Source organism: Herpailurus yagouaroundi, unplaced genomic scaffold (assembly GCF_014898765.1).
Source record: "Herpailurus yagouaroundi ecotype Mexico unplaced genomic scaffold, PumYag 355, whole genome shotgun sequence".
NCBI lineage: Eukaryota > Metazoa > Chordata > Mammalia > Carnivora > Felidae > Herpailurus > Herpailurus yagouaroundi.
The window spans coordinates 8,500,003-8,527,675 of NW_024412572.1; the positions used below are offsets into that span (position 1 = coordinate 8,500,003).

A 27,673-nucleotide genomic window follows, 5' to 3' on the forward strand; every position below is an offset into this window, starting at 1 on the left:
TGTAGAGAGAGGACACAAGAACAATAAATGTTTATTTTATGAAGGACTAAAGCAAAGAAACAGCAGGAAGAAGCCCTGCCCCAGACACAATATTTAAAGGAATACAAACTTCCTAGTGTAAGGGAGGAAAGACTCTCAATAAGAACTTCAAACATTAGTCAAGCCAAAACTTAGCACTGGCAAGCCCTTTTAGCAGGTAATGGTGGATGCTGTACATGAAGAAACCTGAACAGAAGAGGATGATCATGAAGGATAAGGTGATGAGGGTGTAGATGGACATTCGCTTCTCCATGGTCCCCCTGATCAGGCAGAAATAGGGTCCTGGACAGCTCTTGGTGCTGCAGTGAATGATAGCTTGGCTCACCAGGGGCAGGTGTTGGTACATAAGAAAAAATAAAAACACACACTGTGCACCAACCTGCAGGAGGAAGTAAAGGAGATACAAAAGCAAAAGCATCTTCTCCTGGTGGAAGTTCAGGATGGACTTCTTCGGGGAAGGGGCATGCTCCTGGATTCCCACCATGGAGCCGTCCTCCATTTCACCTGCCACTGACTCCACTGACTTGGCTTTGATTTGCTTGTGCCGAATCTGAGCCATGAAGAATTCCATGAGGAAGAAGAGGGCTAAGAAAATAAAGAAAAAAAAGTACCAAATTCCCACTACAGGACTGTTAAAACTTTTTTCAAAACACTCAATCAAACAAGTATTGGTAATGTTGCCATGGCACCAGAAATCTTCATGGATGGGAACCCAGGGCATGCGGACCACGTACACCACCACTCCATACACAGCGATGAACCCAAACCACAGCTGTCGCCCAATATAGTAGCGGGATTTGTCACCAGCCACTGAGTGTAGCACAGGGATCAGTCCAGCCACTGCCGCTGCAGCCATCTCTTCAGAATCTCAAGGGACCACAGAATCCAAGACCAGGAGGACTCCTGACAGCACCTCAAGAAGGGCAGGAAAGGAAAGAACACAGTGTCAGTACTTGCGAGCAGGTGGCCAAGAATCCTAAGCACATCCAAGGAGATGGCTCAGGTTTTAGATCTACTACCAGCTGTCAGTTTCATATCTTTATACACATGCAGTATTTGTGCCCCATGATATGGTTATTCCTCTCTCCACGTTTCAGCCTATGATAAAGGCTGTCCACTCTGGACACGCCCAACTGCACAACAGTTACATATCTCATCTTTCCTACTAGATTATCAGCTTCTGGAGGTCAGGAGTCAAACTTTATTCACAGTTAAAATGTCCATATCATCCGGTATAGATAATGACACATAAGGGTCTAATAGACTTGATAAATGAACAAAAGGATGGAATGAATAAATGAATTTAACTATTCAGGTGTGTCTGGTTGTTCTAGAAGCCCTATGACAATCTCTATACTTTGTATCTTTGCCAGGAGATTTCTGAAGACTATAGGGAAAAATAGAACATTTCCTTTTCTTTCATGCACATGGCTTCTGTTCCATCCACAATTCTTCAGAGGGTACCTATCACCATACTTTATTGATACGACTACTACTAATAATACTCTTTAAGAGTCCCCTTCCCTGTTTTTATGTTATTTTTGCTTCCCTTTCTTTATGTTCATCTGTTTTGTATCTACATATGAGTGAAGTCATATGATATTTGTCTTTCTCTGACTTATTTCGCTTAGCATAATACCCTCTAGTTCTATCCATGTTGTTGCAAATGGCAAGATTTCATTCTTTTTGATTGACAAGTAATACTCCATTGTGTGTGTATATACATACATATATATATATACCATATCTTCTTTATCCACCCATCTGTCGATGAACATTTGGGCTCTTTCCATACGTTGGCTATTGTTAATAGTGCTGCTATAAACATGGGGGTGCATGTGTCCCTTTGAAACAGCACACCTGTACCCCTTGGATAAATACCTAGTAGTACAATTGCTCGGTCATATAGTAGTTCTATTTTTAACTTTTTGAGGAACCTCCATACTGTTTTCCAGAGTGGCCGCACAAGTTTGCATTCTTACCAGCAGGGCAAAAGAGAGCCTCTTTCTCTGCATCCTCGCCAATATCTGTTGCTTCCTGAGTTGTTAATCTTGGCCATTCTGACAGGTGTGAGATGGTATCTCATTGTGGTTTTAATTTGTATTTCCCTGATGATGAGTGGTGTTGAGCATTTTTTTCATGTGTCTGTTAGCTATCTGGATATCTTCTTTGGAAAAATGTCTCTTCCTGTCCTTTGCCCATTTCTTCACTGGATTATTTGTTTTTTGGGTGTTGAGTTTGATAAGTTCTTTATAGATTTTGGATACTAACTCTATCTGATATGTCATTTGCAAATATCTTCTCTCATTCTGTCAGTTGCATTTTAGTTTTGCTAATGGTTTCCTTCACTGTACAGAAGCTTTTTATTTTGATGAGGTCCCAATAGTTCATTTTGGCTTTTGTTTCCTTTGCCTCCAGAGACGTGTTGAGTAAGAAGTTGCTGCGGCCAAGATCAAAGAGGTTTTTGCCTGCTTTCTCCTCGACGATTTTGATGGCTTCCTGACTTACATTGAGGTCTTTCATCCATTTTGAGTTTATTTTTGTGTAGGGTGTAAGAAAGTGGTCCAGGTTCATTCTTCTGCATGTCGCTGTCCAGTTTTCCCAGCACCACTTGCTGAAGAGACTGTCTTTATTCCATTGGATATTCTTTCCTGCTTTGTCAAAGATTAGTTGGCCATATGTTTGTGGGTCCATTTCTGGGTTCTCTATTCTGTCCCATTAATCTGAATGTCTGCTCTTGTGCCAGTACCATACTGTCTTGACGGTTACAGCTTTGTAGTATAGCTCGAAGTCTGGGATTGTGATGCCTCCTGCGTTGGTTTTCTTTTTCAAGATTGCTTTGGCTATTCGGGGTCTTTTCTGGTTCCATACAAATTTTAGGATCATTTGTTCTAGCTCTGTGAAGAATGCTGGTGTTATTTTGATAGGGATTGCATTGAATATGTAGATTGCTTTGGGTAGTATCGACATTTACCAATATTTGTTCTTCCTATCCAGGAGCATGGAATCTTTTTCCTCTTTGTGTGTGTGTGTGTGTGTGTGTGTGTGTGTGTGTCTTCTCCAATTTCTTTCATAAGCTTTCTATAGTTTTCAGTGTATAGATTTTTTCACCTCTTTGGTTAGATTTATTCCTAGGTATTTTATGGTTTTTTGTGCAACTGTAAATGGGATCTTGATTTCTCTTTCTGTCGCTTCATTGTTGGTGTATAGGAATGCAACCGATTTCTGTGTGTTGATTTTATATCCTGCAACTTTGCTGAATTCATGAATCAATTCTAGCAGTTTTTTTGGTGGAATCTTTTGGGTTTTCCATATACAGTATCATGTTGTCTGTGAAGAGTGAAAGTTTGACTTCCTCTTTGCTGATCTGGATGCCTTCTATTCCTTTGTGTTGCCTGATTGCTGAGGCTAGCACTTCCAATACTATGTTGAATAACAGTAGTGAGAGTGGACATCCCTGTCATGTTCCTGACCTTAGTTTAGCTGAACTTAGCTCTCAGTTCTTCCCCATTAAGGATGATATTAGCGGTGGGTCTTTCACATATGGCTTTTATGATCTTGAGATATGCTCCTTCTATCTCTACTTTCCTGAGGGTTTTTATCAAGAAAGGATGGTGTATTTTGTCAAATTCTTTTTCTGTATCTATTGAAAGGATCACCTGGTTCTTGTCCTTTCTTTTATTGATGTGATGCATCACATTGATTGTTTTGCAGACACTGAACCAGCCCTGCATCCCAGGTATAAATCTCACTTGGTTGTGGTGAATAATTCTTTTAATGTATTGTTGGATCCAGTTGGCTAGTATCTTGTTGAGGATTTTTGCATCCATGTTCATCAGTGAAATTGGTCTGCAGTCCTTCTTTTTAGTGGGGTCTCTGGTTTTGGAATCAAGGTAATACTGGCTTCATAGAATGAGTTTGGAATTTTTCCTCCAATATCTATTTTTTGAAATAGTTTCAAAAGAATAGGTGTTAGCTCTTTTTCAAATGTTTGGTAGAATTAGAAAACCATCTGACCTGGGCTCTTGTTTTTTGGGAGATTTTTTGATTACTAATTTGATTTTTTTACTGATTATGAGTCTGTTCAAATTTTCTATTTCTTCTTGTTTCACTTTTGGTAGTTTATATGTTTCTAGGAATTTGTCCATTTCTTCCAGGTTGCCCAATTTATTGGCATATAATTGCTCATGATATTCTCTTCTTATTGTTTGTATTTCTGCAGTGTTGGTTGTGATCTCTCCTCTTTTGTTCTTGATTTTATTTATTTGGTCATTTCCTTTTTCTTTTTGATCAAACTGGCTAGGGATTTATCAATTTTGTTAACTCTTTCAAAGAACAAGCTCCTGGTTTCATTGATCTGTTCTACTGTTTTTTTATTTCAATAGCATTGATTTCTGCTCTAATCTTTATTATTTCCTATCTTCTGCTGATTTGGGGTTTTATTTCCTGTTCTTTTTCCAGCTCTTTAAGGTGTAAGGTTAGGTTGTGTATCTGAGAACTTTTTTCCTTCCTTAGGAAGGCCTGGATTGCTACATACTTCCCTCTTATGACAGCCTTTGCTGAGTCCCAGAGGTTTTGGACTGTGGACATTTTAATTTCCTCTTTAACTTCTTCATTAGCCCATTCGTTCTTTAGTAGGATGTTCTTTAGTCTCCAAGTATGTGTTGTCTTTCCAAATGTTTTCTTGGGGTTGACATTTGAGTTTCATAACATTGTGGTCTCAAAACAGGTATGGTCTGATCTCGATCTTTTGTACTTGTTGAGGGCTGATTTGTGTCCCAGTGTGTGATCTATTCTGGAGAATGTTCCATATGCACTTGAGAAGAATGTGTATTCTGCTGCTTTAAGATGAAATGTTCTAAATATACCTGTTAAGTCCACCCAGTCCAGTGTGTCATTCAAAGCCATTGTTTCCTTGTTGATTTTCTGTTTAGATGATCTGTCCATTGCTGTAAGTGGGGTGTTGAAGTCCCCTACTATTATGGTATTATTGTCAATGAGTTTCTGTATGTTTGTGATTAATTGATTTATATATTTGGGTTCTTTCACGTTGGGGGTACAGATGTTGGGACAGTGGAAAAACAATGCACATACTATTTACAAATAAGTGTCCATTTATAGCAGAGTGCCTAGCACATAGTAAATGCCCAGTATGTGCGTGTGGATGTCCCTTGTTCCAACACCAGCAAACATGGTTGTTCTCCAGGGTCCACTGGGACCTTTGCCTGTGGGGAGTCCACACAACCCACCAAATGTCTTCTCAGCAGAGGAACCACTTCTCCCTATGTGGCCCGAGGATCCCTCGGACCTCACTGTCTGCTCCTGGGGATTCACTGTTCCCACCAGAGCTCCACCAGGTATCAAGTCATGGAGTTTCAGACTCTGTTCTCTCCTGTTCATTGAGTCATAATGGTATCCACACCCTCTCCTTTCTCCTTTCTCCCTTTCTTATTAATTCTCTTATGGGTGTTTCCACTCTTTCTCTTTTTCTCCAGCTATTTTCGGGGAGAGGGCTTTTCCTGTACTCTCCCCACTGTCTCTGTCCTCTCTCCACAAACAAAAACAGGTCCCTACCCTCCATGGCTTCTCTCTCCCTCAGTTCACCTCTCCGTGCCATGTACCTGCCGAGTTCTGTGGTTCAGTTATGCAGATTGTTGAGTTAATCCTCAGATCAATTTTTTAGGTGTGCAAGATGGTTTGGTGTTGATCTAGCTGCATTTCAGGGAAAAGAGATGTAAAAAACTTCCATGCTGCTCAGCCATCTTGGCCTTGACCTTAAATCTTTTTATTAGCTTAATTTGGGTAATCATCAATGGTTGTCCTGTTTTACATGTGTTCTTGTACATGGCAGTGACCAATCATTTAATTTGAGATTTAGAATATTTAACAAATTTTGAGGAGTTTTTTGTGATGAAATACACATTAACACAGAATCTACCATTATGATCATTTTGAAGTGTACACTTCTGTGACATTGAGTACATTCACACCCTTGTGCAACCATCATCACCATCCACCCCCAGAACTTTTTCATCTTCCAAGACTGAAGCTCTGCCCCTAAACAATAACTCCCTTTCGACCCCCACTCTCTCTGAATCCCTGGAAACCACAACTCTACTTTCTGTCTCTAGGAGTTTGAATACTCTGGGAACCTCCTCTAAGAGAAACCATGCCATATTCATCCTTTTGCAACTGGCTTATTTCACTTAGCATAAAATCTTAAAGTTTCATCTACATTGTAGCAGGTGTCAAGTTGTCCTTCCTTTTAATGGCTAAATAATATTCCACTGTATGGAAATACTACATTTTGCTTATATATACATTCATTGATGGACATTTGGGTTGTTTCCACTTTTTGACTGTTTGAATAAAATGACCATACCACACTGAGATATCACCTCACGCCAGTCAGAGTGACTAAAATGAACAAATCAGGAGACTATAGATGCTGAAGAGGATGTGGAGAAATGAGAACCCTCTTGCACTGTTGGTGGGAATGCAAACTGGTACAGCCACTCTGGAAAACAGTGTGGATGTTCCTCAAAAAGTTAAAAATAGATCTACCTTATGACCCAGCAATAGCACTGCTAGGAATCTACGCAAGGGATACAGGAGTGCTGATGCATAGGGGCACTTGTACCCCAATGTTTATAGCAGCACTTTCAACAATAACCAAACTATGGAAAGAGCCTAAATGTCCACCAACTGATGAACGGATAAAGAAATTGTGGTTTATATATACAATGGAATACTACTTAGCAATGAGAAAGAATGAAATATGGCCTTTTGTAGCAACGTGGATGGAACTGGAGAGTGTTGTGTTAAGTGAAATAAGTCATACAGAGAAAGACAGACACTGTATGTTTTCACTCTTATATGTATCCTGAGAAACTTAACAGAAGATCATGGGGGAGGGGAAGAGGAAAAAAAGTTACAGAGAGGGAAGGGGACTCTTAAATACTGAGAGACTCTTAAATACATAAGAGACTCTTAAATGCTGAGAACAAACTGAGGGTTGATGGGGAGTGGAAGGGAGGGGAAATTGGGTGATGGGCATTGAGGAGGGCACCTGTTGGGATGAGCACTGGGTGTTGTATGGAAACCAATTTGACAATAAATTTCATATTAAATAATAAATAAATAAATAAAACGACTATTAACATGGATGTACAGATATGTTTGACTTTCCAATCACTTCTTGTGAGTATATAACAAGAAGCAGAATTGCTGGATAACATGGTAAATCTATGTTTAATTTTTTTGAGGGATCACCACAATGTTTTTCATAGCAGCTGTGCCATCTACATTCCCACCAGCAACACATAAGTGTTCTAATTTCCCCATGTCCTTGCCAACACTTGTTGTTTTCTGGGGTTCTTTTTAAATGCTTTGCATTTTACTAAAAAAATCGTCACAGCTAGTGCTGAAAAGTCTTCTTCAAAGGTGTCTGAGACTCAGCAATATTTCTAAATTACCCCCAAGAATCAGTTCACATCACTCAAATAGTCATACATAAGAATGAGAGGCAGGCTCCAGAGTGAGCTCATGGATGTAGGACTACCCAGTAAGCCTGCCAAGAGCAGTGGTTGATCAAGGAGAAGAGCCAAAGCGGGTAGATGGGACAGTGGGAAAACAATGCACATACTGGGCATTTACTATGTGCTAGGTACTTTGCCATAAATGGACATTGATGTATCATTTATTCTTTAGAACAACCTTATGAGATAAATATTCTCAATTTCTAGACAAGAAAACTGAGATTTAGAATGGCTAAGTAACTCCCCCATGATCATTATATAGCCAAGTACATGGAGTAGTCAGGATTAGAAACCAGAGTGTCTAACTTGGCAGCCTAAACTTTGGATTTCATCTGCTTTGCAAGCGCATGGTCCAAAGATAACAAGGAGGAAAGGAGGAAGGCCATGGTGGGTCTCCGAACCCTCACCTGCCAACTCTCATGGGAAATAAAACAGTTGGTGGTCAGACTCACAGATCTTTGCTTTCCTTCCTTCAGAGACAGTTTTGTGGCCAAATCCCAGTCACTCAAATTGAAGCATCAAATCTCTGGTAACATGTGTTGAGTGGTGACTAAAAGGACAGGTTTTTACTGCAGTGGCTGGAGGAGTGGATCCGGTCTGGACCATTTGTGTCCCTGCTTCTGCTGCCACAGCTCTGAAGCCCTGCTTTTTCTCTCCTCTCCTATGTAAAACCTGGTGGTCAACAGGAAACCTCTCCTTCCTCACCAACTGTTCCTCTCCTTAGAATCTCTCAGCTAGCTGCCCCATTGGCTATGCCACCTGCCTGTCTTCACAGCCTCTACAAATCATCACTCTCAGAAAAGCAGGTGTAGGAGAACCTTCAGATCAAGTATTCTATAGCGTAGAATGGAGGGTTTGTACAGGGTCAGGAGCCTGCTTGGAAGATTGAGCCAGGGCCCTGGTGATATCCAGGTCATGGTCTGTCCTTTTCCTTATCTACTCCTGGATTCAGATGCCTCAATAGTATGACTCTGAAACAGACTATCAGCAGATTCAACAAGGAGTAGCTGGTACCTTGCCCATTCTTCTCAAACCTCCAACCCCTTTCTGCTACACTCTCATCTCATTTAAACTGAAAAAACAGTGATTGCCAGCCAGGAAACTCCCTCATTTTCCAAATGAGTCCCAGATCCCATACCTGGACCTTCCCAAGGACCCCATCTCCTCAGTCAAAACTCTCCCCTGAATCCTCGGTTTCTGCCTCGCCACAGAATTTTCCCACCAGCACTCTTGCCCTTGCCTAGCTTCCCTACACCCTACTTTTCCTCCTAGCCAAGTTCCTGGATAAAGCTGAGCCTCTCCTATGTATACTGTCTCCACCTCCTCACCTCTAGTCCACCACCAGTTCCTCCTGTGTAGGGAAGTCAAGATCTCCATCCCCATCAGAAGTGTGATGGGCTTGCTTTAAGTCAAGCAATGAGAATGACTGTTTCACTGTTTTCTTTTTGCCTTGCCTGAAATCTCAGAGCTATATGTTCAATTATAGTAATTCTATTAGACTAGGTTCATGGTATATTTATTTTCCTTTCCTGATAATTTTAATTGTATGGTTTGATACTATAGGTCATATTATAGGTTACCACACATTCTTCAGAGCTAAAATTTATAAATAGACAAGAAAAGAAACACCTGGATTAATTTGCATTCAATTCAAAGAGCAATTTCACAGGAATTATGTGAATGATTAAAAATATGGAAAAAATAGTATGCAGTCATTTAGCTCCAAATCCTCTGTGCCTAACATGAAGTAGGTCTCAGTAAATGCTTGTTCAATGGGTGAATGAAAAATACAATGTGAAGAGAGAGAAAAACAGCACAATGTCACGTGCTCAATAAATACAACATTGTTTCACTATGTATGCCTATCATACACTAACAGAAAAACGTATGGATAAGTGAAAACAGAGAAAGCATTGGAATGGTGGTGTTGTATATGGATTTCTTTCTTTTATATCTATGTTGATATTATTACAATGAATACAAACTGGAGTGGAGGTACTAGAATGCTGTACTACAATTATACATTCTAGTGTTTAATTTGGTAGAAGATGGGGCTTGGGTTATCTATTGCTTCAAATCAAGTCATTTCAAAACTTAGTGACTTAGAGCAGCAATGGCTTATTTACTTCTAATGATTCTGTGGGTTAAAAGTCTGGGCAATGCCTGGTTGGCTAGTTCTTTTGTTGCAGCTGGGATTAACGGGGGTGTCCATGAAGTTGCAGTCGAATGGCAGCTGGGCTGAGCTGGAAGGCCTAAGAAGTTTCACTCACATACCATATAGTCCGCTACCCAGCATGGCCTCTCTCATTGCACATGCTAGCTGCCTCATCACTCAGTATTTTATCTGCAGCTTCTTTTCTGCATGGCAGCTGGCTCTCACAGAGAGCAAAAGAGCAGAAACTACACTGCCTCTTGGAGGCCAGCCTCAAAAGCCACACAATGTCACTTCTGCATCTAGGCTCAAGGAGAGGGAAATAGACCTCTCTTCCTAATGGTCTCATTGCAGAAATCATGCAAGATGGGAGATAAAGTTATGATCATCTTTGAAGAACAGTCGGCCACTGGGTGCTTAAATAATGTTTCACTTCCAAAGTTGCAAAGAAACCTCTTTTAAGGTACTCTGCCAAGTGGAATAGACCTTAAGGATAGTGATATATAAAACCCTGAGTGTTCATTTTATTTTGGGAAAGAGGAGGGAAGAGAGAATGAGTGGGGGAAGGGCAGAGAGAGAGGGAGAGAGACTCCTAAGCAGGCTTCATGCTGTCAGCACAGAGCCAACACAGGGCTCGACCTGACAACAGTGAGATCATGACCTGAGCCAAAATCAAGAGTCAGACATTTAACCAACTGAGCCAGCCAGGCACCCCAAGTGTTTATTTTAATCATCTCCATTGAAATGAACAAAAAAATGAGCAGCAGCAGTCTTGAGAGGGTGAAAGGATAACTTGAAGCACATCCAGAGACAATGAGCCTGACTACATAGGGACCCTTTATGAGGGCTACTAACCTAGTCTGCCCACTGGCTCCTGAATCTCAACCACAGATCCCAGCAGGGGTCCCTCCTGATTATTCTCTCTCTCTCTCTCTCTCTCTCTCTCTCTCTCTATCTCTTTCTTTCTATCCAGCATTACCTAGAGGTTTTATTTTGTTCTTGTTTGAAATTTTATAAAAATGATTTTAGTGGTTATTTTTTATTGCAGCAAAATACACAAACATGAAATTTATCATTTTATCCATTTTTAAGTGTACAGTTTAGTGACATTAAATATATTCCCCATGCTGTGCAACTATTACTACCATCCATCTCCAGAACTTTTCTTTCCTCCCAGACTAAAGCTCTGTACCCATTCAACACTAACTCCTCATTTCCCTCTCCCCTGAGTCCTTGGCAACTACCATTCTACTTTCTGTCTCTATGACTTTGACTACTCTAGGAACCTCAAATAAGAGGAGTCATACCATCCTTTTGTGTCATCCTTTTGTGACAGGCTTATTTTACTTAGTATAGTGTCCTCAAGTTTCCTCCATGTTGTAGTATGTGTCAGAATTTCTTTCTTTTTTAAAGCTAAATAATAGTCCATTGTATGGATATACCACATTTTGTTTATCCATTCATCCATCAGTTAACTGGGGATGAATCAGTTAACTGTTTTCACCTTTTGGCTTTTCTGAATAATGCTGCTATGAACATGGGTATACAACTATCCAAAAGAGTTTTAAAAAACATAATTGGTTAGGGGCGCCTGGGTGGCTCAGTCGGTTAAGCATCCAACTTCGACTCAGGTCACGATCTCACAGTCTGTGAGTTCGAGCCCCGCGTAGGGCTCTGGGCTGATGGCTCAGAACCTGGAGCCTGCTTCTGATTCTGTGTCTCCTTCTCTCTCTGCCCCTCCCTCATTCATGCTCTGTCTCTCTCTGTCTCAAAAATAAATAAAAACGTTAAAAAAAAACATAATTGGTTAATTTGACTAGTATTTATTGAGTACCTACTATGTGCCAGTTGCTGTGCTAGATGCTGGAAACACAACAATAAATAGGACCCTCCCCAGAACTTACAGTTTGAAGGGGGAGATAGAGACAACCACAGATTTCAATATGGGGAGATAGCTGTTAGGACAAAAAGAATGTGAGCACATGGGCTAGGTACGCAGCCTAATCTCCCAACAAAGGCTTTCTGGGTTGTGTCACTTGGAACCTGAAATCTAAAAAATGAGTCTGGTATAAGGGTGTGGAGAACAGATAAGTGTGGGCAGGCAGAGCAGCTTGAGCAGTAACCCAGAGGCATCTAGGTCAGAGAATGAGAAAGTGGGGTTGAAAGACAATGAAGCTGGAGAGATGGGTAAGAGCCAGAAGATATAAGGAGGGCCCTTGAAAGCTTGGTATAAAGTTTGAGTTTATCCTAAAAATAATAGGAATCATCAAAACATTTCAAGTGGAGAGGTGATATGATCTAGTTTACACTTTAAGCTACCAGCCTGTCTAGGGTGTGAGAGTGGGTGGGACTGAATTGTGGCAAAAGAACAGAGGAAGCCACAGTGAGTATCTAATTCATCAGGAGTGGAGACCTGGACTAATAGGAGAGTGGGGAATGTAGATCAAGGACAGCTAGTGGCTGACAGAATGTAGGAAGTAAGGGAGAAGGTGTCATCGTGAAAAAAAAAAAACACAGTTATTAGATGAACCTTTAAAGCATAAAAAGAAGTGTAGCAAAATATTGGTAATCTACTGTAGGGGTGTGGTCTTTACTTTTATTTCTTCTTCACCAAGGACCTGGGGGTATCTTTGGCTTAGTCTGCTCAGACCTTCTTGATTCAGCAGGCAGATTCACTGAAACTGCTTGACCCCTTCTATGACCCACATCAAAAGAACTGCCATTTTCAGAGCATAATCTATGTCTTGATACTCTGAAAACAGTCTGATCTAGACTGAGTTGTGCCCCCTCCCTAATGTGTATGTTGACACTCTAATCCCCAATGTGACTGTTTTTGGAGATAGGGCCCATAAGAAGGTAATAAAAGTTAAATGAGGTCATAAGGATGAGATCTTAATCTGTTAGGACTGGTGTCCTTATAAGAAGAGGAAGAGATATCAGATCTCTCTCTCTCTCTCTCTCTCTCTCTCTGCACCCTCACAGAAATGAAGCCATGTTAAGACAGCAAGAAGACAGCCATGTACAAGCCCAGAAGAGAGGCCTCATCAGAAACTGACCCATCCAACACCTTGATCTTGGACTTCTGGCCCCAAAAACTGTGAGAAAATACATTTCTGTTGTTCAGGCAACCCAGTGGTATTAGATATGGCAACTCTAGTGGACAATATAGTCGTAAGAGGTAGGACTTACCATCCCATTCTATAGCAGAAGAAACTGAGGTTCAGAGAGGTTTTATTTTTTTTTTTAACATTTATTCATTTTTGAGAGACACAGAGTGTGAGTGGGGTGGAGGGGCAGAGAGAGAGGGAGACACAGAATCTGAAGCAGGCTCCAGGCTCTGAGCTGTCAGCACAGCTAGGCATCCTGAGGCTCAGAGAGTTCTACTTAGCTAAGACTCCACAGATAGTAAGCAGCTCATCTCAGCATCTGTGCAGGCTTCCTTATAGCAAGGCTTTGTCTTTGCAGAGAGTTGTCTGAGCTACCCTGGAAGTACCAGGTCTTTACCAACTCTTTCTAAAATCCTAGCTGATGCTCTTCCTCACAGCATAGAATGATAGTACTCCAGGGCCTGCTCTGAAAAAGTACCCCAGACAGGCATGCCAGGCTCGGAGACACAGAGATCTGCTGCACTGCTCCACCCTCCTCGACAGTGAGGGGGATTTTAAGTCGGCTATAAACTTTTCAGCAGCTATAAACAGAGCTACTTCTTGGCTATACATGATTTCACATGAAACTCCAGCACTTCACTACCTTCTGGAACTGCAGAGTTGCTAGCTGTAAAGAGCAGTTTTTTCCAATTTAATTATTTCTGTTTACCTTTGTGTAAGCTACTTTAGCTTTTTTTAAGTTTATTTATTTATTTTAAGAGAGACAATGAGCATGAGTGGGGGAGGGACAGAGAGAGTGGGAGAGAGAGAGAATCCCAAGCAGTCTCCGCACTGCCAGCTGTGGAGCCCATATGGGGCTCAAGCCCACAAGCAGTGAGATCATGACCTGATCTGAAACCAAGAGTCAGTTGCTTAACCAACTGAGCCACCTAGGTGCCCTACTACCTTCTTATAGTCTCCTTTATAGTATAGGTGGGGTGCCTGGGTGGTTCAGTCTGTTGAGCATCTCTCTTGATTTTGGCTCTGGTTATGATCACACATTTCTTGAGTTCGAGCCCCACATCAGGCTCTGCACTGACAGCATAGAGCCTGCTTGGGATTCCCTCTCTCCCTCTCTCTCTGCTTTTCCCTGGTTCGTGCATGCTCTCTCTCAATCTCTCTCTCTCTCTAAAATAAATAAATAAACATTTTAAAAAAATAAAGTATAGGTAGACATAGGCCCTACTGGGCCTATTTGCTAACTTCTGGGTGCCCAGGACTCATGCTACTCTCTGACGCCTGGGTCCCTAACTTCTTCCTACCATCTACCCCAGTGGTAGCCCAGCTCTGGATAGAGACAGAACCTAGGAGAGAAGTCCACAAAGGAAAACAAATGGAATGGTCAGGGAGATAGAAGGAAAGACACAGAAACCAAGGGTGTAGAGAATTTAAGAGGCTCTGACCTGGCAGGTTCTTCTCTCCCTGAGGCTCTGACCATAGCATTTCTAGAATGTCTTTGTGAGGTTCAAGGAAGGCATGGGAGCCAGAACAACCTCAGCACCACTACCGCTGCCCTCATGAATGGCCTTTGCACAGCCTAGGTGCTGGTTTCATAATAAAAATGAAGCAAAAACAACCCTGGCAAATCTGGCAAATCTCATTTGGCAGATGTTGGCAGGATTTTGTCTGAAAAACCTTGTGGTTCAAGACAGGAATAAGAGAAGTTCAAGGTGAGCAAAAAGCTCTCGCATCCTGTTACCTTTTCAGGCCTTCAGCTGTGGGCTCTGTAGGGATGTCCCACTGTGGGCTGGATTAGACCCAGAGGTTTAGATGAGCTGAATTTTCAGGGGCAGGGAGCAGCTGTGGTTGAAGTCAGCCTTTCCCAGAGTGCTGCTTGCTGATGTGGAGCAGGAACTAAGTGGAGGACTCTCAACATGGGTTCTGTCCACATTCTGAGTGGAGTTTTCCATGAATTGGCCAATGGTTAGCATCCCTGGCCTGAGTGAACTAAATGCAAGTAGCACTCTCTGGGCATTGAGACAACGTCCAAGCCCAGGGCTGGGAGCTGGAGCAGCTTACAGTGCTGATGATCTCCAAATTTAAAAAGGGTTTTCCCATTACTGAAAGCTTTCCCCCAAAGGTCAGGAGCAAGACAGGGATGTCCACTCTCACTACTGTTATTCAACATAGTATTGGAAGTCCTAGCCTCAACAATCAGGCAACACAAAGGAATAGAAGGCATCCAGATCAGCAAAGAGGAAGTCAAACTTTCACTCTTCACAGACAACATGATACTGTATATGGAAAACCCAAAAGATTCCACCAAAAAACTGCTAGAATTGATTCATGAATTCAGCAAAGTTGCAGGATATAAAATCAACACACAGAAATCGGTTGCATTCCTATACACCAACAATGAAGCGACAGAAAGAGAAATCAAGATCCCATTTACAGTTGCACAAAAAACCATAAAATACCTAGGAATAAATCTAACCAAAGAGGTGAAAAAATCTATACACTGAAAACTATAGAAAGCTTATGAAAGAAATTGGAGAAGACACACACACACACACACACACACACACACACACACAAAGAGGAAAAAGATTCCATGCTCCTGGATAGGAAGAACAAATATTGGTAAATGTCGATACTACCCAAAGCAATCTACATATTCAATGCAATCCCTATCAAAATAACACCAGCATTCTTCACAGAGCTAGAACAAATGATCCTAAAATTTGTATGGAACCAGAAAAGACCCCGAATAGCCAAAGCAATCTTGAAAAAGAAAACCAACGCAGGAGGCATCACAATCCCAGACTTCGAGCTATACTACAAAGCTGTAACCGTCAAGACAGTATGGTACTGGCACAAGAGCAGACATTCAGATTAATGGGACAGAATAGAGAACCCAGAAATGGACCCACAAACGTATGGCCAACTAATCTTTGACAAAGCAGGAAAGAATATCCAATGGAATAAAGACAGTCTCTTCAGCAAGTGGTGCTGGGAAAACTGAACAGCGACATGCAGAAGAATGAACCTGGACCACTTTCTTACACCCTACACAAAAATAAACTCAAAATGGATGAAAGACCTCAATGTAAGTCAGGAAGCCATCAAAATCGTCGAGGAGAAAGCAGGCAAAAACCTCTTTGATCTTGGCCGCAGCAACTTCTTACTCAACACGTCTCTGGAGGCAAAGGAAACAAAAGCCAAAATGAACTATTGGGACCTCATCAAAATAAAAAGCTTCTGTACAGTGAAGGAAACCATTAGCAAAACTAAAATGCAACTGACAGAATGAGAGAAGATATTTGCAAATGACATATCAGATAGAGTTAGTATCCAAAATCTATAAAGAACTTATCAAACTCAACACCCAAAAAACAAATAATCCAGTGAAGAAATGGGCAAAAGACATGAATAGACACTTCTCCAAAGAAGACATCTAGATGGCCAACCGACACATAAAAAAATGCTCAACTGCACTCATAATCAGGGAAATACAAATCAAAACCACCATGAGATACCACCTTACACCTGTCAGAATGGCTAACATTAACAACTCAGACAACAACAGATGTTGGCGAGGATGCGGAGAAGGAGGATCTCTTTTGCATTGTTGGTGGGAATGCAAGCTGGTGCAGCCCCTCTGGAAAACAGAATGGAGGTTCCTCAAAAAACTAAAAATAGAACTACCCTATGACCCAGCAATTGTACTACTAGGTATTTATCCACGGGATACAGGTGTGCTGTTTCAAAGGGACACATGCACCCCCATGTTTATAGCAGCACTATCAACAATAGCCAAAGTATAGAAAGAGCCCAAATGTCCATCGATGGATGAATGGATAAAGAAGATGTGGTATATATATATACAATGGAGTATCACTCAGCAATCAAAAAGAATGAAATCTTGCCATTTGCAATGACGTGGATGGAACTGGAGGGTATTATGCTAAGTGAAATTAGTCAGAGAAAGACAAAAATCATATGACTTTACTCATATGAGGACTTTAAGAAACAAAACAGATGAACGTAAGGGAAGGGAAACAAAAATAATATAAAAACAGGGAGGGGGAGAGAACAGAAGAGACTCATAAATATGGAGAACAAACTGAGGGTTGCTGGAGGGGTTGTAGGAGGGGAGATGGGCTAAATGGGTAAGGGGCACTAAGGAACCTACTACTGAAATCATTGTTGCACTATATGCTAAGTAATTTGGATGTAAATTTTAAAAAACTAAAAAATAAAATTTTAAAAAAGGGGGTTTTCCCATAGAGCTGCCCAGCCCTCTCTCAACCCAGTCTTTAGCTGGACTTCACCTTCCTAGCTCTGACTGACCTGGTGCTGACAACTAGGGAAGGAGGGACAGGTGAGCTCAGAGGGGAGTTTGAAGTGAAATGCAAGGAATGGGGAGTCTTCACCCCAGCTCTAGGAAGGGGGACTGCACAGTAGTAAAACTGATGACGAGTAAGAGGAAACGGAGACAGTGGTTCAAACCCAGCACCTGCAGCCAAGGCAACAACTTTTTTTTTTTAATGAAAAAGAGAAAAGTGGGAAGAGGTCTGCATCTCCAGGACCCCCAGCACAGATTTGCAAAAGCACAAGGACTTGTCCTGCCAGGGGTAAGGGCCTAGCCCCAGGATGGCCAGGAGATGGGAAATACTAATAAAGTGGACTGAGAGTAAGGAAGCAATGGCCCATGGGCTCCAGGCACGGGTACTCAGGTATTCCAGGTGACCTCCATCATCTCAGAGACAGGTCTTTGATCAGAGTAAGGATGTCAGGACACGTCCTCATTCCCTCAGTCCAGAGGCCAGAGTGCATAACCTTGAGCAAAGTAAGGGTGACAGCCATAGAAGCAGACCATTTGGAAGAGACAGAGATGAACATTGTTGGAAGCTGAGGGAGCAGGTACCAGTTTGCACTCCTGATGCAGAAGCCCACCCGATGTGTGGTAAGAAAGCTGCCCTTGAAACCCTCAAATTGCCCCACCCATCAGAGGGGGTTAACACTCACCAAACCACCTCAGCAAAGACACAAAGGAACAGGGGTTTGTGACACTAGATCACATTAAGACTTTGTTTTGTTCTCTGTGGTATCTGTAGGGCCTAGAGGAGCAGAATAAGTGGTAAGTAATGACCCACTTTGGCCAAGAAAGGTGTTTAAGATGATGTATTTCACACTGCCCTAGTTCGAATTAAATAAAATCATGCCACAGATTGCCCCAGAAGTAAACCAGACCACCAAGACTCAGGACTGTGACAGGAATGTGTACAAAGGGAGGGCCCAGACAATAATAAGGCCAGTGGTCTCTGAAACAGCAACCAGGAGGAATTCATAACCCAGATATCTACAGAAATTCCAGGGCTATCACAACAAGGATTACAGAGTGCTCAGGAGCTCAGAAGGCCCAGGACTGGATCATCAAAGGGAATTCTTTATCTGATACGAGCTGTGGTGAAACCAGAGAGCAAAGCAATACCACAGATTTAAGAGCAAGTCAGCACTCACCTGGTAAGGACACCCCCTTGAGCCACTGAAATACTCAGGTAGATCATCTCATCTGGAGGACTTCTAGTTTATAAGGAGACACTGTAGGCATGTCACCATGCTGCTCTAGGCAAGAGATCGTGATCCAGCATCAAGAGAGGAAGTGGTAACAGTGCCAGGATGCATCCTGAATGCTGTTCTACCCCCCAGAATGCACCCACCAGGCCAGGACCCAAATAGGTCTTCATCTGACTGGTGAATAATGTACAGGTCTTATCGATACATAGTACGTATGAGCCAAATGTACTAGAACTCTGTGATACACATGCAAACAATACACCATAACCAGGAGAGACCACTTTCATGTTTGAGTGGATACTGCTGCTGCAGCCATGGGGATCCTTGCCAACAGCCAAGGGTTGGCATGCAGGAAGACTGCAACTATTGCTCTGTTGAAGGAACTCATGTGCACTCATCAACTGCACCCTTAAGTGCAGGACTGACCCTCCTTCAGGACATAACCTGGACTTTCTCTCCATCAGATCATCTATAGGAGGCAATGGAAGTAAATAAAAGAGGACATGGACTCCCAGAGAAGCAAATACACACCATATGCCAAATCTAGGCCAGAAGGCACGTTTTATACCAAGGCAGGAACCTACAGGAGACATCAACAGGAAAAGGGGAGCATACTCAATTCAACCTCTTACTCAGAATGGAGGGGTGGATGTGGGGATGGACATGGACTTCACTCCAATAAGTAGTTCCTTTTTCATCTCAGCAGCAGTGACTATGGGAACTGTGAAGCTGGGCTCTGGTGCCCTAGGAGAATGGTGAACTCTGAGCAGACCATAAGCATCCATAATCTCAAAACCACCTTCCGTCTAGCAGGATTTGGACCAATCTGAACTCCAGCCGAACAGGGGAGCATGGTAGGAGGAGATGTATGCAGACTATCTGGAGCAGGGGGCGGGGGAGGGGTGGACTGTCTCACAACTGCCAGCAGCCTATGGAACTGGAGGTCCTGAGAGCCCAGCCTGCCTGTGGCAGATACTGCCACCATGCTCTTTTTCAGCTGGACACATAGCTTCACTTAATAAGACTACAACCCCCATCCTCTCCTCCCTTCAAAAACATTCTGGTGAGTGGGATGTGAGCAGGTGAGGCATGTATCTTCTGGGTTGTACACTCCAATGGAAATGGCTCACCCTCTCCTCTCCCCTCCCCGCTTCTCACTAGCTGAAATGCCACCCCCAGATGCAGACCAGGACCGTCCCCCAGGGGTGGTGGAATAAAAGGGTAGAAGGAGCCTGGCCCCCTGATGGCCTCATAAAGTAGAGTCTTCATACCTATTTGAACTTTATTTTGCAACAGAAATACAGTGTCTAAGTCAAAATTCTTCTGAATGTCCTCTGCCCCCAACCAAATTAACATCCAAGTGATACCTGACCCAAGAATGGACAGAGTCAGGTAATCTCAGAAAACTGAGAGAACATAGAATGAGTGGCTAAGAAAGGTCAAGGACAATATGGGTTGAAAAAGAATGACACAATGGCTGCAAGGGGAGTAGTCTGTGGCCCGGTTAGTCCCCACTACCAAATGTTGCCGCTGACAGAACCAAATGCCAAGGAGGAGGGAGGAGGATCACACCTGCGCCTCTGCTGTTCCCAGTGATATTCTTGCTGCAACGGGGCATCCTGAGGGGAGACGTTGACTTCCACAGGTCACTGGAGACCCACAAGAGGGTGAATTGGTGAGTCCCACTCCACAAGGGTAGAGGACAAACACTCAAAGAACTGCACAGAGGATCAAGTCATGACCTCACAATTTGGGAGTTCAAGCCCTGCATCAGGTTCTGGGCTGACAATGTAGAGCCTGCTTAGGATTCTCTCTCCCTCTCTCTCAGGCACCCCCCCCCAAATAAATAAATAAAAACATTTAATAAAAACTGATAGACCCAATTCGTGTGCACCCAAAAACCCTGCTGTGTGACCTTGGGTAAATTAATTAGCAATCTCTCCCAACTTGTTTGCTCGGCTATGCAGTGCCCGCCTCCCAGGGTGGCTTCAAGGATTAAATCAGCTGGGAAAGCTGTGCCCCGGCTTGGTGCTCAGTCTGCACCCAGCAACCTCTGGTTTACTCCCATCTGCTCTCACCTGGACTTCTGACTTCCTGAACCTGTCTGGAAAGCTGCTCTGTACAAACCCAGAACTACAGCCGAGGAGCAATGGGGCAGAGCATACAGGCACACAGCTACATGCAGGTAGAGGACAGGGGTGGTTGCTGCCCTGAGTTCCACTCAACATGGCTCTACGGGTTACTCTGCTACCCCTTCAAGCCACCTCTGAAGTCCTTGCTTCTTTGTGATTTTAAGACCTCATAAACTGGGGCGCCTGGGTGTCTCAGTTGGTTAAGCCTCCGATTTCAGCTCAGGATCTCATGGTTCTTGAGTTCGAGCCCTACATGGGGCTCTCTGCTGTGAGTGCAGAGCCTGTCTCAGATCCTCTGTCTCTGCCTCTCTCTGACCCTCCCCCATAGTGTGTGTGTGTGTGTGTGTGTGTGTGTGTGTGTGTGTGGTGACCTCATGAACTAAGTGTGCCACAACCCCAGCACCCACATTCTTCTTGGGATCTTACTTCTGTCCCCACAACCTCACTGGGGCTGCGTTCTCCAAGGTCACATGGAAACCCTTAAACTCTCAGTCCTGGGGCTTGAGTCTAGTGCCCCATGCACCGCTTAACTCATAGAGCTCAATAAATCTTTGTAATCTAAAATATTTCTCGTCCCTGGCAATCACCTCTTCAACCAGGTGATCAGACTTAGCATTGGTCAAAGGAGTAGTTATGCAGCCCTGGGACAACCCAATAGCATGAACTGTACACTTCCATTGGATGAATTGGGGGCACCTGAGTGGTTCAGTCATTAAGCATCTGATTTAGGCTGGGGTTATGATCTCATGGTCTGTGAATTTGAGCCCCACATCAGGTGAGCCTTGCTTCTCTCTCTTTCTCTCTCTGTCCCTCACTCACGTGCACCCTCTCTCTCTCACAAAAAAAAATAAAAATAAAAAATAAATAAATAGGTGAATTGTATGATCTGTGAATACCTCAATAAAACTATTAAAAAATAAAATAAATAACAGTGGGAACAACCCGAGCTTATTTGGGTCTCCCAATGTGACAACATATGAAATACACAGTATCACCTGGTGGATAATCTTGCCAAAAAGATTTAACCTGAATCAAAGCAAGCCTTTAGACCTCACTTTCAGTTTACAGGAAACATAAGGGATAGAAAAAATCGTGCTAAGAGACACTATAAGAAAGTTGTCAGAAAAATATAAAAATGTGGAATACTCAATGTCATTTTTTAAAGTTTGTTTATTTATTTTGAGAGAGAAAGCAAGCAAGCAGGGGAGGAGAAGACAGAAAGAGGGAGAACCCCAAGCAGGCTCTGAGCTGTCAGTGCAGAACCCAACTCAGGGCTTGATCCCACGAACGGTGATATGACCTGAGCCTAAATCAAGAGTCAAACATCTGACTGACTTAGCCACCCAGGCACCCCCTCGATGTCATTTTTAAAAAGTGAGGGACATGTTCTAGATCTAAAGAGACATAACAACCACATGCAATATGTGTAACTTGAATGAACCATGGTTTTAAAAATGCTATAGTTAAAGCATTTAGGGGCACAATTAGGGGAAATTTGACTATGATCTGATTATTAACAGGTTGGTGTTAATTTTCTTAGGTGTAATAAAGGCATTCTGTTAATGCAGTGAGCTGTCTTACTCTGCAGAGATGCTTGCTGAAATATTTGGGGGCCAAGCATCATGTCTACAACTTTCTAATGTTTCTGAAAAACACACATCCACATACACAGATATAGAAGTACATTAGTAAAAATTCAATATATTAAAGAAAATAAATAGATAAAAATAAAAATAAAATCAGCTTTTCAATTCCTATGAAAAAGCCTGCTGGGACTTTGAGAAATATTCTGCAAATGTTTTTATAGTTTACTTTCTTTCAGTGACCACTAACCTCTAGCCATGTTATTGACAAGCACTTACACATAATTCTGTACCTCTCATTACATCTTTCTCTGTCTCTCAGAAATAGGAATCATTTCTAAGCCTCTGATTCTTTTGACTCATTTTGCACAATTTCTCCCCAAATCTCAATGTTCTTTTAAAATATAAATTTAGTAATTATCCCTAGATGTAATGATCACGTACTCTGTCTCTATCCTAGGCTCTGCCACATACTGTGATTCCAGGCAAGTGATTTACTTTATCAGTTTACTTATTACTAAGGGAAAAGATTAAACTAAATCAGTATTGAGGTTTAGTTGTGGTGCTGCTGGTGGTTTTATTTTGTTTTGTTAATACTAAAACTCTCTCAAGAATGTGAGGAAATTTATGAATTCTCTTTGCAGGGTAAGACATAAACACATAAACATTTTGCAAATTATTTCTGAGTGTTTATAAACTTCCTAGAACCTACCCATGGACTTCACCATAACAATCCCTGGACTGGATGCCTTTAAAAAAAAATTTTTTTTTTGCAATAGTTCTTTCTTGCTCTAATTCTAACTTCTCTTAGAAATAGAAATGGAAAGGGGTGCCTGGGTGGCTCAGTTAGTTAAGCATCTGACTTGGCTCAGGTCATGATCTCACAGTTCGTGGGTTGGAGCCCCACATAGGGCTCTGTGCTAACAGCTCAGAGCCTGGAGCCTGCTTCAGATTCTGTGTCCCTCTCTCTCTGCCCCTCTCCCGCTTACACTCTGTCTCTCCCCACCCCACCCCCTCTTTCTGGCAAAAATAAATTAAAACATTAAAAAAAATAGAAATGGAAAAGCAGCACTTTCTATTATTGCAAAGAAGCTGCCTCCAAGAACGGTACTGACATCCCATAGCACTCTGGGACCTTCCTTTGCCTAGAAGGTAAGTGGCAAGAAAGCCCAATACATCTGTTTGTTTGCCTCCCAGAATGCAAAGCCAATCATTGGTAGAATTTGATAGAACTTTCCCCTTAGATAATATTTCTCTATTTTTCAATCTGCTCCATAAAATGTGACCAATATGTTTAGCGACTTACAACTCTTACTTCTATTAAATTTAGTTGGAAATGTCGTATTGAATTTAAAAAAAATTTTTTTCAACGTTTTTTATTTATTTTTGGGACAGAGAGAGACAGAGCATGAACGGGGGAGGGGCAGAGAGAGAGGGAGACACAGAATCGGAAACAGGCTCCAGGCTCCGAGCCATCAGCCCAGAGCCTGACGCGGGGCTCGAACCCACGGACCGCGAGATCGGACGCTTAACCTGGCTGAAGTCGGACGCTTAACCGACTGCGCCACCCAGGCGCCCCAAATTTAAATAGACATGCTGTAAATAAAATATTTTTATGTCAGAACAACAATTAAGGATTGGATAAAGTGGAAATTATATTGAAAACATCATTATGAACTCTTTACTTTTAAAAGTATAATAGTCCCCCCCCCCCCCACCTGCCTTATCCACGGGGATATATCCCAAGACCCCTAGTGGATGTCTGAAACCACAGATAAAACCAAACCCTATGTGTACTATTTTTTCCCTATACATACGTATGATAATTTATAAATTAGGCACAGTAAGAGATTAACAACAATAAGTAATTTAAAAATGGAACAATTACAACAATATGCTGTAATAAAAGTTTTGTCAATGTGATGTCTCTCAAAATATCTGATTTATTGTACTCACGCTCTTCTTCTTGTGATGATATGAGATGACAAAATGCCTATGTGATGAGATGAAGTGAGGTGAATGGCACAGGTGTTGAGATAAAACATTAGGCTACTACTGACCTTGTGACCATACCTCAGAAGAAGGATTGTGTTTCCAGACCACAGTTGACCAGGGGTAACTAAAACCATGGGAAGCAAAACTGCAGATAAGGGGGGGGATGACTGTCTAACTGTTCTGTCATTAAAATGGTCCACAGCAGGGGCTGCTGGTGGCTCAATCAGTTAAGTGTCCAACTTTGGCTCAGGTCATGATCTCACAGTTTGTGGGTTTGAGTCTTGCATTGGGCTCTGTGCTGACATCTCAGAGCCTGGAGCCTGCTTCAGATTCTGTGTCTCCCTCTCTCTCTGCCCCTCCCCTGTTTATGGTCTGTCTCCCTCTCTCTCTCTCTCTCAAAAATGAATAATAATGTTTATTAAATGTTACATAATGTTATCTTAAAATATATATTTTAAAAAAATGGTCCACAGCAAAATCACCCATTTCAGACATACATGGAACAATTCGAATGTACCCTTAGAACACTGAATGGGGTTTCTAACACACTACTGAAATAACCAAAGCTTGTTGAAAAGTAACTAATTCCACCTTTGTTGACTAAAATACCTTATTCCTAGAAAGTGAGATACTTCAGACCGTCTGGGATGGCACTGAGGAGACAAGAGCAAGTTTTAAGGATCTTTCCCTGGCTGAGATATTATAATTTGAATAAAAAGAAAAAATCATTATATTTCATTGGAACAAATCTGAGAAAAGCATCAGCCTATAATGGTATTCCAGAAGGAGAAAAACATAAAATATCCTAGAAGAAAATTTCAACTCATGAAAAGGATGGTTATGTAGGATATATTAATGATGATCATGTTATTCTCTTTCTTATCACCTTGGTATTAATATTAATTGTATTACACTGGCATCGTTTATTATGTTAAGAAATTATTAAATACATTTTATTTTTTATTTGTTTAAAGATCAAGCTTTACAGTTAGAAGGGTAATTGGCCCATTGACCATTGGGAAGATATCTACAAATGACTTTAAAAAATTTTTTTAATGTTTGTTTTTGAGAGAAAGAAAGTGAGAAGGGGAGGGACAGAGAGAGAGGGAGACACAGGATCCAAAGCAGGCTCCAGGCTCCAACCTACCAGCACAGAGCCTGATGTGGGGCTCAAACTCATGAACCATGATATCATGACCTGAGCTGAAGTCAGGTCAAATGCTCAACCAGCTGAGCCACCCAGGTGCCCATACAGATGACTATAAATGAGAGTTGAGGGGCCCTTGGGTGGCTCAGTCGGTTAAGCACCCGACTTCGGCTTGGGTCAAGATCTCACAGTTCGAACCCCGAGTCAGGCTCTGTGCTGACAGCTGGGAGCCTGGAGCCTACTTCGGATTCTATGTCTCTCTCTCTGCCCTTCCCCCACTCTCTCTCTCTCTCTCTCTCTCTCTCTCTCTCTCTCTCAAAAATAAATAAATGTTTAAAAAAATTTTTTTAATGAGAGTTGAGGGGAGCCTGGGTGCCTCAGGATTAGCTCAGGTCATGATCTCACAGTTTGTGGGTTCAAGCCATTGTTGGGCTCCATGCTGACAGCTCAGAGCTTGGAGCCTGCTCCGGATTCTGTGTCTCCTCTCCCTCTGCCCCTCCCTGGCTCATGCTCTGTCTCTGTCTCTCTCTCTTAAAAATATATAAACATTTAAAAAAAATTTTAATGAAAGTTGATAAAAGAAAGGGAAATATTTGAAGGGTATGGAATCCAATCAAACAGGAAAAAAGGAATTAGTTACAATCTGGATGCAGGGTTCATTACCTCCTCAACTCAAATCAGGAACACAAAAGTTATGAAAGATATTCTATTATAGAGCAGATGGATGGTCCAGGTTTCATGGAAAAAAGTTTGGCCTGAAAAGGTCTATTATAAATAAGAAGAATTTCAGTTTATATATCAGTTTGCTTTTGCTGCATTGAAACATCCCAAACTTAGTTACTTAAATTCTCTCTTATTATTTCTCTTCATTCTGTGGGTCAATTGAACAGCTTTTCTGGTCAGCTGGTACTGAATAGTCAGGCTGAATGGTCCATGTCAGGTGGTTGGAAGGCTGTTGGTTTGTTGGTCTCTGTTCCACATGGTCTCTCATCCTCCAATAGATTAGCCCAGGCTTCCTCATATGGGAGTTTAAGGATTCCAAATACACAGAGAGAGAAAGCCCCAGTGTGTCACATATGCTATCATCCCATTGGTCCAAGCAATTCCAATGACCAAGCACAGAGTAAGTATGAGAGAGGATTACTCAACAAGGTATGAACAAATCAGGATATGAACCATTACTGCAATAACCTTCTGTAGTTTGTTAACAATTAGATTTGCAAGTGTTACTTAAACACTTAGGAATATTTTGTTTGTTAAATTTATAAGTCTACTTGCTTAGCATTAGAAATATTTGCGAGAAGCAGACACATAAAATTTGTGATATGGTTTGAAATGTCCAAGAAAATATAATTAATCAAGTTTTGAGTAGTGTTAAATATTTAAAGACAATTTAATTTTAAATTTATGAGTTAACTGTACATGAATCAAAGAACAAGTAAAAGTGTTCTTATTTTAAATAAATATTACTAGATTAATAAGTGGACTAGCAAGATTTGTAAGTTGAATTTAAAAGCTTGAGAAAAACTAGGACTTAAATTTCATAAGTAAGTGAATGATAATTAAAACACCAATATTATAAATAATTTTTCCACATGCAAAAACCTCTCTCAGGCTTTAGTAAGCCTTAGTGGACACATTTATCCAACAGTTTATTCAAAATATATTTGTTCATCATCTGCTATGAGACAGATGCTTTCTAAACACAGTGTAAAGTGACTCCCAGACCTTCTTTGGTTGAGATTACACACTAGTAGAGAATACAGGGAGATAATAGACAAATACCGAACAGAGACTATTTCCTTACCTCCCGACTCTATCCCATCTTCCTCATGGCAAAAACCACTCTGTTCTCTCTCTCATCATCCAAGAGTAGGAGCAGTGCCTTCTTCTCTTTTTCCACAGCCAAAGACACCACCAAGTTTCAGTTCCTGCCTAACTCCAGTTCCTGATATCAGCCTACTAATCCTTTTATAATCGATAAATCCACAAATGCTTCCTGACTATCTACTATTTCCTCAGGATGAGGCAGAGAAGAAGGGAAGAAAACAGTAAGAGCCCAGAGAACATGCAATACACAAAGCAGTACAATGGTGCACTCAGTAAGTATTTATTCAACACGGCACACCAAGCAGAGCACTGAAGGGTGAGAGGAACACAGTGGTGGGGAAGCCAGGATCCTTGCTCTAAGGAAGGATCAGTCCTGTAGGCAAGATTCTGTTAAACTGAAGACACCCACTTTTTTACATTTTATAATCTTTCAAATTGCAATTCATCTTATGATGGTGATGCTTTCCTCTGGATGAAATACAGTAAGTGTAGCACAGAGCAGCTTCATACCTGAGAGCTGTGTAAGAGCCTATGGCAATTTGAATAGTGGTCCAAGTCCAGCTGCAACATTAAAATCACCTGGGAAACCCT

General features: G+C 41.8%; 1 protein-coding gene across 2 annotated transcripts; it reads right to left on the minus strand.

Annotated features, from left to right (window-relative positions):
• On the minus strand, nt 1–27,673 carry LOC121021977 (uncharacterized). 2 transcript variants are annotated; one of them, XM_040462703.1, is made up of 2 exons: nt 27,593–27,673; nt 1–952 (listed from the first exon to the last, which is right to left on the minus strand). In XM_040462703.1, the coding sequence occupies exon 2, from the start codon at nt 893–895 to the stop codon at nt 155–157; it is 741 nt and encodes a 246-aa protein (XP_040318637.1). In that variant the 5' UTR covers nt 896–952; nt 27,593–27,673; the 3' UTR covers nt 1–154. The 2 variants fall into 2 exon arrangements, with proteins under 2 accessions (XP_040318637.1, XP_040318636.1); XM_040462702.1 differs by lacking the exon at nt 27,593–27,673 and adding an exon at nt 8,030–8,256.

Bases quoted from the DNA above. Each gene is read 5' to 3' on its own strand.
- LOC121021977 (XM_040462703.1), bottom strand. From the start codon at position 895: ATGGCTGCAGCGGCAGTGGCTGGACTGATCCCTGTGCTACACTCAGTG.